The 12,434-nt window shown below is 40.5% G+C and overlaps 1 protein-coding gene across 5 annotated transcripts in view; it reads right to left on the reverse strand.

Annotated features, from left to right (window-relative positions):
* The window catches only part of CDYL (chromodomain Y like), a 239,741-nt gene that overhangs the window by 205,464 nt on the left and 21,843 nt on the right, over positions 1-12,434 (reverse strand). For all 5 annotated transcript variants that reach the window (XM_045057171.1, XM_019830306.3, XM_023253713.2 and 2 more), the window contains one exon: positions 10,934-11,023. In XM_045057171.1, coding sequence (XP_044913106.1) covers positions 10,934-11,023 — 90 coding nt within the window. The remainder of the gene's footprint in view (positions 1-10,933; positions 11,024-12,434) is intronic.

Below are 12,434 nucleotides of genomic sequence, written 5' to 3' on the forward strand. Positions count from 1 at the left end.
TTCCATGCTGTCAACACAGCCTGATGCGGGGCTCGATCCCACAAACTGTGGGATTGTGACCTGAGCCAAAATGAAGAGTCAGATGCTTAAGCGACTGAGCCACCCAGGTGCCCCTCCAAGGACCTCATTAATGGGCAGAGTCTGACTGCGGGTTGGGGGTGGGGCCAGAGGGTCTGCATTTCTAACACGTTCCCACGTGATGCTTGTGCTACTGGCCCACAGACTACACTTTACATAGGAAAGGTATAAATGTAGGTTTATATACCTTGTTAGCAACATTTCTATCATTAAAAAAAAATAATTCTGGACTACCCTCATTAGACCATTAGAAGGGCATTTTGCTCAAAGCCAAACGTGTGTAATTAAAAATGCTAGGAAGACAGGTCTGACTTTTTTACCATAAGATAGCAAACTCATTTCTACAAAATTACAGTACAAAATCTCCACTTTTTTCTCTAGCTTCTATCACTTAAATGTACTTTTCATAGCCATTTAGTAACATCATGCTTATTAATTTTAAGAGGACTAAGCAGTAGCCACTCTCAAAAGGGTGCCAGTTTAGAAAATAAATTATAGATTCACTCTATTTACAGCCCAAACCTGCTTGTATAGTTACCTGGCATTTAACAGACTGTTGTCCTGTATTGCTTATTATTTCTATTTGTGTGTATATCTTAGGTTTTTGATGATATTATGACTTCTCTGAGAGCATTTCAACCATTCACTTGATCAATACTAAAACAACCTGGGGTCATTGTCCATATACAATTGAAAGTTGGATTCAGATAGCTCTTAAGATCATACAAGTCTGTTCAATAACTATCCAGGTAGCAGCAGCAGCCCTGGTAGGACAAATTCATCCATCCATCTTTCCATCTATCTGTATGTCCATCTGTCCATGCATCCCATCATCCCTCCAAACCTTATTTAAAACCACTGTGCCAGGTGCTGGGCAGGATCCTAGAAGTACAATAGCAATCAAAGCACAGCCTCTGCCTCCAAGACTTCTTGTTTATTTCTTCACATAGAAATATTTATTGACTCATTTTTACAAAATAAACTTTTTTCCCCCAGCTTATTCAGATGACAGAGATATCCTCTGTTTGGAGAAATAGGAACAGGAAATGAGAATCTATCGGAATGAGCACAGATCCGGAAATACACAGAAGGTGGTTTTGGCTCAGGTTCCAAAATGGTCCAACCACTTCCATTCCCGGGGCCTCAATTTTCTCATCTGCCAGTTGAAGGTGTTCAATGATTGCTGAGATCTCTTCTAGTCTTGCAATTTTATGAGAGGAGTTTGAATGTTTTCTCCTTTCCTGTTAAAAGACTTGTAGGAAGAGAAGAATTTTAGAGAGCTTTGAATAGCAGAGGGAATAAGACCATAGAAGCCTTTAGAAATGGTTCATTGCAAGCCAAGAAACTTCTTCTTCTTGGCTTTTGGCACATTTTCCCTTTTACCTTTCTCAACTCCATCATTGGTTCTGCAGTTTACCAAGATTTCCCTTTATTTCTTTTTTCACTAAAATTTGTTTTTCACATCTTTGCTATCAATCTATCTAACCACATACCTTTTCCTTTCTTGGCTCCCCCTCCTGTGTTTGTTCATCCTCTCGACTTTCTTTCCTCATATTTCTCAATGCCATCATACCTCACTTTTGCTTCTAAATTCTTTTTTTTAAATGTATTAAAGTCCTGGGTGGTTCAGTTGGTTATGGCTCAAGTCATAATCTCACAGTTGCGAATTCAAGTGCCTTATTGGGCTCTGCAATGACAGTGTGGAGCCTGCTTGGGATTCTCTCTCTCCCTCTCTGGTGAACCCACGATTCCTAGGACTTCTATTTGATATCAACCTGTCCCCAGACCTGCTCCTCTTCTTCCTTCATCTAATGTCACTCACCCACCCAATTTTCCAAGCTGAACCAGGTGTTGAGCTGACTCCTCATCACTCAGTTGTGAGCAGGTGTCCACAGCGATGCTTCAGCCTGTCTACTGCTGCCCATTCTTGTTGTTATCCCTGAGTCCCAGCCATCACCATCTCAACACTACATCAACTTCATAGATTACTCACTGATTTCTCCACTTATTGTCATGTTTCAAACCATCCTCTACCCTGAAGCTAGAGTGAACTCTCTAAAGCACAAATCAGATGTGTCCCTCTTGCATTCAACATTCCATTATCCACAGGATGAAATCCAAACGGGTTAGTGTGGAACACCAAGACCTTCAGGATTTGAACCCAGCCTCAGGATGACTCTTCTCACACCCTACTCATGGCCTCCAAATGCCAGCTATACCTAACAGTGCCCTGAATGTAGCTTTCTCTTGCTTCTGGGATTTTGCACATGTTGTCTCCTTGGCTGGGGTGACCCTCCTGCCTGCCAGTGCTTGGCTAATGTCTGTTTATCCTTCTAGATCTCTGCTTGGGCATCTTCTCCTAAAAGAAGTCTTTTCTCCCCTCCATTGCCCCCAAGACTGGGCATGACATGCCTCTTATCAGCTTACACAGCACCTGACCTCACTCCTCCCAGCACTTAACACCCTGTTCTGTGAGTAGAGTGGGGCCTTGAGCCTGTTGACATTTCCGGTCAATTGTTGAGTGAGGGTACACTCAATATTTGATGAAAAAGGGGCAAAGGAAGAAAAGAGGTTTAGGGGCACCTGGGTGGCTCAGTTGGTTAAGCATCTAACTCTTGATTTTGGCTCAGGTCATGATCTCACAGTTCATGAATTTGAGCCCACGTTCAAGTCTGAGCTGACAGCTTGGAGCCTGCTTGAGATTCTCTCTCTCCCTCTCTCTCTGCCCCTATCCCACTTGTGCTCTCTCTTTCTCTCTCAAAACAAATAAATAAACTTAAAAAAATTTTTTTTAAAAGAAAAGGGATTTTTGAGAGTAGTTTGAAAGGTGTTCACATCATACTTGTTCTATTTATTCATTTTCTTAACTTTTTCCCTCCCCCATTTCTGCTCATTAAGACCATAATATATGGGGCCCCTGGGTGACTCAGTAGGTTAAGCACCCGACTTCAGCTCAGGTCATGATCTTGTGGGTTGTAGTCTGCTGTCAGCATAGAGCCAGCTTTAAATCCTGTGTACCCTTCTCTCTCTGCCCCTCCCCTGCCTGTGCTCTCTTTCTCTCTCAAAAATAAAATAAACATTACATTTTTTTTAAAAGACCATAATATATGGTTTTAAAATATCAATTAATAATCTGGACCTGGAGTGACTCTCCTCTGGATGAATCCAGATTGATTATACAGGTGATGAATGACCATCTAGTACTGAAAAGTTAACATGGTTATAAGTCATTCCTTTGAGAAAAAAAACCCAAAACCTCAAACTCCATCATAAGCAATATACCATAGTGGTCAAAAGATTACCTTTGGCCTCTGAGAGACTGAGTTCAAGTCTTGGCTCTGTCATTTGCTATGACTTTGGGTAGATTATTTAACCCATGTCTCAATTTCCTTATCTATAAGGTGGTGATCGCAGGAGTATCATATGTTTTTGAGGATTACCCAAGGTGTACAAAAAACTTAACACATTGCCATTTACTATACAGTGTCAAAAAATGTTGGTTATTATAATAACTAGCGGCAGCAGGTCTCTGAAAGACTCTCTGATTTATTTCAATATGTATCTCTCTTTCTTTTTTTCTCTTACAATTTAGCAATTTATAGTCAGATCTGAACTGAACAGCCCCAGTCACTTCTTTCCTTTCCTCTCCATGTCTTCCTTCCAATTCCCATCTGATGCATGATTCCATGGCCCATCTCTGCTGCCCTGAGTCAGGAATTAGTCTACATAATCATGAGATCTTTGGAGTTCTCCTTATGAGAAACATCATCTGAAATCCTGCCCCAACTTGAGAAAAGTGTTACAGATTATATACAGGAAAAGGAGTTTTATATAAGTTATAAACTCTCAGGTTTATGTTATTACTAGGACCTGTTATGATTAATAAAACATACATACTTCTTATCACATTCTACATACGACTAGTCATATCTTTGGGTGTAACATCTTGTTCCAGATTTAAACCACTTTTGTTTTTGCATCTTAATATTTGCTACAGCTAAAGATCATCCTTATCAATATGAGATTTGGCACCTGGGAGTTGGGTGATAGAAGCAATAAAATCCAATAGCATCACTGGCTTAGTGGAGAAGTTCAGGTATTGAGCAATGATAAAAGATATTGTTGGTTGGAAAGCTAGTGACTCTTGTTGTGCTGTAGCAAAATGTTTGATCCAACTGTCACCTGCTGAATCATGTAAAGAAAGCACACAAACTGAATGTGTAGCTAGGGGAAAAGGTAGGGAATGTAAACTTTCTGTTTGTATTGGTTGCTTCTTGTGGCTTTTAGCCAACTACTACAATCAAGATACGAACTTGGGCTGGAGCTAGCCTACCTGTTAACAGAAATGGAAGGGAATACAGTTTCGCTACGGGATTGTCTCTGCCTGTGATCTAAATTGATTATGAGCCCTATAACTGGGAGTCTTGCCGGGGTGAAAAATCCAATTACTTTTTTCTGCCCAGACTGAAGCAGTAGTAAGACGCGACTGCATGTTCATCCAGCCTTGGCAGGAGATAAGAACGTGGGCCCAAACCCCTTTCAAGCATCTTCCCTCAGTATTCACTGCTAGACAATGGAAACAAGTCCAGCCATAAAGACAGATGAAGGGTATTGCCATCCCACTCAACTTTTTCTTTCTTTGCTTCAAAAGGTCTGAGGAATAGTCAACTTCAATTTGAGAAGGATGGGACTGGCAGAGCATAAAGAGCTATAAATAAAAGATCAGAGTTTTCAGGCATAGAGTTTCCAGACACAGTTTTAGGCTGTGGTAACTCACACTTGGAACTGACTGGAAGCAAATAGGTTGGAAGCTTTCTACATTTGGACAGAAATCTCTAGCTTGGCTTGCAAAACCTTCTAATTATTCAATTCTTAAAAGAATCCCTGGGTCCCAGCACCTGCACAAGAGAGAGTAGTTGTGGAAACCCTGCAGCTCCAAAGAACATCACATCTTCTAATGCCCATGGCTTAAATATAGCCATGGAGGAAAATGGACAAGGGAGAATCTCCCAGAGGGCAAAGCCAGAGGTCATGGTGGACAATAGACAAGGGAGTTCAGCCAAGGCAGCAGCTACCAGAGGGGCCAACCAAGGCATGTACTGCTCATGTAAATGTAGATAACTTATTTTTTGGTTTGTGAATTACCAGACCAGGAGGAGCCACATCTGGTTGTGATGGAGATGACATCACCCAGAGATTCTGGATTTGGGGTGAAATGCAATACCTGGATGAGACTTTGGAATCATCTCTTTTGCAGAGGGAGACACATGTGTCTATGTTGGGGAAGAAGAGTATGCATGATTATTTGGGAAGCCAAACTGCTAGCTTCCTTCCAGAATCCATTCTTCTCTTCTCCTTTAATAAAAGAATTCTGATTTTTAACTAGGCACATTGTTGCCCAGCTAGAAATCTTTATATCTCTGCCTCCCTTATCATTTAGTTAGGGTCAAGTATTTACATTCTGACCAATGAGATAAAGAGTAGTTGGGTTGCAAGGAGCCCTTGGAAGTGTCCTTAAAATGGAAGGCCATGCTCATTCCCCTTCTCCTCCATCCTGCTGATTCCAATGTGGATGTTGTAGTTGGAACTTCCGTGGGCATCTTGGACTATGAGAATGAGGGCCTTGGAGAGCTCAAAGAAGCACGATGATATCATGGAGCTAGCAAATTAGCCCTGAATTGCCTTACTTCTAGATCTTTTAAATGAGAAAGAATAAAGTTCCATCTTATTTAAGCGACTGTATTTTGGGATTTTCAGCTATGAAGCTGAATCAGATCATGATTGATATACTCTCTCTGTGTGATTTGGCCAACTGAACTTTAAGAATATAAAGTAGTTCATTTAGTGTTGCGGATTTGAGGTCTCGTCCACTGATCAGCTGAACTATTTGCTGAGACGTTGAAAAGAAACTCCTCTGTTGTTTTAGCTTGGGAGCAGCCAGTATTGGACTTAATTAGGATGCAAGACTGATACAGTTTCAGAGTTGGGGAAAAATTCCATAATGTTTTGCCCAATTAAAATGATTATAGAGAGTACACTCCCTGTGGCAAATGGCATCTTGCCTACTGTGGGGACAGAGAAAAAAACTAAAGGTTACGGTCTGGGTGGGAGTATCTCTATCACCCATGCTCTCTGATCTAGTCTTAGTATCCAGTATTAGAAAGAAGGCGTGGTTCCACAGGTCTGATAATTTAGAAAAAAAAAACACATCAGAAAAGTAGTCAAACTTAATATATTAAAACTCAGTTCAATGAATGTTTCTTCTACTTTCTATGGGCTTACAGAGGGTTTCTCAACTCTGACACTATTAACATTTTGTACCAGATAATTCTCTGATGTAGGGGGCTCTCTTATGCATTGTAGGATGTTCAGCAGCAACCCTGGTCTCAGTCTTCTACGTTCTAGTTGCACACCCCCCATTCCAGTTGTGATAACCAAAATGTCTCCAGACATCGACAAGTGTCCCTTAGGGGTCAAAATCGCCTCCAGTGGAGAGCCATTGGATTAACACGAGGCTCAACACTAATTTCATGTTGTTTTACAATGTACAGGGTCTGCTATTCGCTGGTGTGCTGGGTGAAGAGCTACCAGTTTTCTGGAATTGGGACACAGGACCGAAGCTTATTTTAGTTACCTATACTTGATAGAAAATTTCGAAAATAGCTATAATTTAACAAGCACCTCATAAAGGTCACACACTCTCCTCAGTACTTCATATTTACTACTTATTTTGGGAAAAGTTTTTTTTAAAGCACCTAGGAAAGTACAGCAAAACAAAACAAAACAAAACCTTGAGCACATAGATACAGAGAAGAGGTTGGTGGTTGCCAGAGAGGGGGGTGGGCCATGGGCACAGTGAGTAAAGGGGGCCAAAAGGTACAACCTTTCAGTTATAAAATAAATAAGTCATGAAGATGTAATATACAGCAGGGTGACTATAGTTAATAATACTGCCTTGCATATTTGAATGTTGCTAAGAGAGTGGATCTCAAAAGTTCTCATCACACACACAAATTTTTTTTTGTAACTATATGTGGCAAAGGACACTAACCAGGCTTAGTTGTGGTGATCATTTTGCTATATATGCAAACATCAAACTACTGTAATATTATATGTCAATTATACTTCAATTTTTTTAAAAAGTACAGGAAGGTACAATAACAGTTTTTCTACATTTCCTGCCCAATTTCCTTCCCCTCAGAAATTTGGTTTGTATCCAGGCCATATTTTTATACTTTTACTATGGAGATATGCATCTCTAAACAATATTTGGTGTTGCTTTGGGTATTTAAGAATATTTACATAAATGCATATCACGCATATCATAGTGTATGCAGCATTTTTGCACTCAAAGTTATATTTTTTGTGATTCCTCCATGTTGCTACACATAAACCTGGTTATTTATTTTCACTTGTATATAGTATTCCATTGTATGAATGTAGTGCAATTTATTTACCCACCCTTCTACAGATGGACATTTGAGTTGGTTCTAGTAAATCTCTATTATAAAATAAGACTACAGTAAACATCTTTCTATGCCTCTTTGTGCACATGTCCAACACGTGCAGGGGTTTCTTCAGAAGTAGAATTGTTGGATCCAGAGGCTGGGATTATTTTTAACTTTACTGGCTAATGCCAAATTGTTCTCCAAAGTGATTGAATCAATTTACATTCCTACTAGCAGTGCATGAAAACCCCTGACTCCCCACAATCCTCTCCAGTGACTGTTTCATCACAGTTAAAAAATTTTTCTAATTTTATGGGAGTGAAGTATCTCACTCTGAATTTCTTTGCATTATCATGCGTTTGGTGAAATTGCACATCTTTTCCTATATTTGTTGGCTATAGTGGTTTCTTCCGTGGGTTACCATTCATGTCTTTTGCTCATTTTTCTATTGGGTTTTCATTAAAATGTTTGTTTAAAAGAATTTTAGTATGTTCCATACCAATGCTTTGTTTATTTTATATGTTACAAATATCTTCTTCCAGGTTTTTGTTTGTCTTTAGTTTTTAAAAGATATCTTTCATTGTGTTGAAGTTTTAAACCTTAGCGTAGTTTAATTCATGTATATATATTTTTATCATTTGCCTTTTTTTGGACCTTGCTTAAGAAATAATTTCCTATTCCAAGGTCATAAAGAAGTTATCCTGTATTTCATAACGTTTTCATGTTTTAGTTAAGCATTTATTTCTTTGAAGTCTTTTTGTGTGTATGGTATGAGGTAGATCTCATATACCATCTCTTAACCTTACAACAACCCTATGAGGAGGCATCATTCCCAGATGAGAAAACAAAGATCTAGATAAGTGACTTGTTCAAGTTTTATAGACAGTAAAAGGCAGCAGAACCAGGACTTGAATCCAAGTTTATTTGGTCTCCAAAGGCCATTCTGTTGTACACATGGCATGATGCTCTACCAGAAGGCCAGGTACAAATAAACATGACATTTTATCTTTCAAGACATTTTCTTGCATCCTTATTGTAAGGGTACCACTTAACTCTAAATATACCCTAGATGGGAGATGATTAAATTCACTTATTTTCCTTCCAGTGTAGAGGCTCAGGTCCACTTTGGCCCTGGGTCCTCCAAGCCTTAACCAGTTTGAAACACCAGTGGATTGGACTGAACTGGGAATTAAAAGAAAAGTGGGAGTGGCCTCAGCCACCACTGAATCTTGGAAATTCATCTGTATGTTTAGGATTCTCTTTCTTTTCTGGTCAGTTGTTCTCTGTAGGTAGATATGATAGAATCAGGGCAGAAAGAAAAGTCTAGAACAGCCGTTTGTAGCATGTTACTGTTTTCCCCCTTTGATTTATAAGATTGTTTCATAATATAAGACTATTAGCTCCTTTTCTGTAATTTTTATTGCAAATATTTTGTCAAGTTTGTTATTATTCTTTTAGTTTGTGATATCAGTATGTTTTGACTTATCTTTGGTGTAATCAAATCTGTCAATCATCCCCATCATTTTTCTATTGCTTTTATGCTTAGAAACTCCTTATGAGCCTTAGATCAGTTTAAAATAACATACAGTTTCCTTCAGAAAAATTTTAAAGTTTTCTTTAAAGTCGCTTTTCATTATATGGTTTAATATGAAAAGTAATTCCCTTCCGTTTACCCCAACCTCCACCTCCATTCCCCCAAGGTATTTACTCTTAACAGCTTCTTGGACACCAATTCCAGAGTATTTTCATAAATGTAGAGCAGAAACTACATTTGCAGCAACAAGTCATTTAGTGGACTTTTTCACACCAATTCAGAGTTGTGTGTCCCCAAGCTGATGACTATTGGACTTAATTTTCTCTAATCTTAAGGGAGCTACAAATCTCACCAAGAGGCCACCAAACCGGCCCTGCAGCCACCTCCCTAACCTTTTCTGACCTATATATGCAGAGGCAGGAAGGTTGTGGGAGGAGCATTCGCTGGAGTAGCATTTCTTGATCTGGAGTCCTCAGGGATTTGTGGATGGAATTCAGGGGGTTCATGATCATGAGTGGGAAGAATAAGTCCGTCCTTATTTTTACTATCTTCTGGCTGAAATTTAGCATTTCCTTCCATTACGAATGTAGACAACAAACCATAGTAGTATCAGCAACACATGTAACTTTGTCACCAGTAGAAGCCACAGGTGTTTTCATGTTACACACAGTTGTTGCAGATACCTCAAAATATCATTTACACTCAGCACCACTTAGAAATCACTGCGAGGATTGTTACATGAAGCAGCATACATATTAGAGTACAAATTTAAAAAAAATGTTTTTTTCCTTTGTAATATTAGTTTCCTTTGTAATATTGCATATTTTATTTTATAAACATTCTAAGAAGAGGTCCATAAGTCTTTCGACATAAGACTACCAAGAGAATCTATTCACGAGAAAAATCTGGATACAGGGTTTGTGGTTTGGGGTGCTTCTCTCATTGGTCCCTCACAGCCAAATGAGAAGCTTCCAAGTTGTCACTAGTAGAAATTGAGTTGTGCTATCTTGCTGGTACCCCATTCAAGGTGGCTCCTCTCCCCAACCCTCAGGCTGTGATGGGCATTGCTGGGATGGTTGCCTGGGGGTGAGGCTGTGAGTGGAGATTACCTGGAGAACATCTTCTGGGTCAGACAATAGTACCACCCATGGGTGGTCCCCTCCAGGCACAAGAGCACAACCACCAAGACAGATGAGGCTGCAAGAGTCCAGTGAAAGTGCTTTTGCCCTATTCTTCTTGTCCTCCATCCCCTCACCCCCACTCACCCTCAGAGGGGTTAGAAGCAGCAGGGAGAGGGAGAGAAAGGAAGAACCGTGCAAAAGGAGAACCTTATTCCTCCTTCCCAGATGGACCCTTGGGCCACAAGTCCAGCCTGGGATGGATGGAGGGGAAAAGCCTTTGGATGTGAATGGATATGAAATTAATCTTTGACTTAGCCTGGACTTTAATATATGCAATAGAATCTTAGTGACCAGAATGAGACTGCTTTTGAAGCTGAATGACTAAAGAGCTGTGTGTTCAGCCCAAGGAGTCGAGAAAGGAAGATTTGAAGGCAGAGGTTGAAGAAAAAAAAAAAAAGCTATTTCATGGCATACCCCACACAGTTCAGACTGTCCATTGTACTGGTCTCATGTGCTTGTATATCCACTTATTCCTTTTTTTTTACACAACTCACTTTTTTTTTTTTTTACTTTACTTATCTGAGTTACATATATTTTTATGGTTTCACTTTTTAAAAACATGTAACTCTTTAACTCAAGTGGAATTTTGCCACGCGGGGGGTGGGGATGGGGGGAGAGGGCAGTGTGACTTTTACCCTGAAGTTTGGAGTCCCATTGTGACCAACCAAGTCCTTGATAGTCCGCACACCTACCCGGCAGGTTTCACTGGAAAGATGTCGCCATTGCTCCTGAGGCTTGCAGGGCTCCTGTTGATTATGGTTTGGCAGGCTGCTGCTCAGGCCCTGGGGGAGGGAAGGAAGGACAGCAGGCTGAGTCACGGGGCAGATACCTAATGTGTAAGGAGAATCTGAGCCAGAGCTGTGAGGGAGCGTCTGGTGGACACACTGGCAGGACCTTGGTGTCAGTGCTTCCTGCCTACGGGCCGTGGTCTGGACAATAAGGCGGGGGGTTGGGAGTGGAGTGGTTTGACTACCTCAAATGGCTGAGGCTGATGGCCAGAAGGTGGGGTGGATCTGCTGAGAGCTTTTGAAGGATCTGAGGCACCTTCCCATCTCTTCCAACCCCATCTCTTCTCAGTGTTGTGGGTAGTCTCCATATTCATCTGTCTGGTCTCCTGCCTCATTCTGTGCCCACCAGGCAAATAAGTCTTCCTTCCAAACCCACCATTGCTGTCTGTCTTCCCAGCTTGAATCTTTTTCCTTACTTTCACTTACTTCTCCATCTTAAATCTTTTTCTCTTCCTTTCATTGTGCTTATTTAATGCCTTCTCTCCTCATTTTTCTCAGTTACCTCTTTTTCTTAAAAAAATGCAAAACAGAAGGATCACAGAGAATTTTCTTCCCACTTTAAACCAACCCCACGTATACCTTTAAAGTTATTATATACTAAAATTTTTTATCGTGTAGTACTCCATACATACAAAAGGGTATAAAATAAAACAATCCCCTTGTATTTGACACCCAAAATAAATATTACCACCTCTCTCCTTCCCCTCCACACATTACCAATACCTTGAATTTTTTTACGTATATTGATTTTTGTAGGGGGTAATACTCCAAAGAATAGTTTGTGGATTAAGAATGCAAGGATGGGAGGTGGATGGGAGGTAGGGGGGACAGGGTCAAAAAGCCCCCTTCTGGGGCGCCTGGCTGGCTCAATGGGTTAAGTGTCCGACTTTGGCTCAGGTCATGATCTCATGGTTAGTGAATTCCAGCCCCATGTTAGGCTCTGTGCGGACAGCTCGGAGCCTGGAGTCTGCTTCTGATTCTGTGTCTCCCTCTCTCTCTGCCCCTCCCTCACTTATGCTCTCTCTGTGTCCCTCAAAAATGAATAAACGTTAAAAAAAATTTTTTTTAAAAACCACTTTCTGCTCACAAAGGATATGCATTAGACTGAGTCCAGGCACAGACCCTGGATTGTTATCACTTGAATTAGATCATAACAGCCCCCTCTAAAAGGCATGCTGGTTATTTAAGTAATCTACATTAGCAGCCTTTACTACTATAGGTAGGGCTTCTATCTTAACTACTCATAAAAATGAAGAGAGGGTGGGAGATTCATGATTTAGCAGCATTTCGTGTAAAAACCAAGGGGCTTTGTTAACTGTAAGACTTCTATCAGCCAAAAGTGTTAGTGGCTTTGAACGAGATGCGCAGATTGTGCTACCAGAAGTGCGATGTTCCAAACATAGGA

Source organism: Felis catus, chromosome B2 (assembly GCF_018350175.1).
Source record: "Felis catus isolate Fca126 chromosome B2, F.catus_Fca126_mat1.0, whole genome shotgun sequence".
NCBI lineage: Eukaryota > Metazoa > Chordata > Mammalia > Carnivora > Felidae > Felis > Felis catus.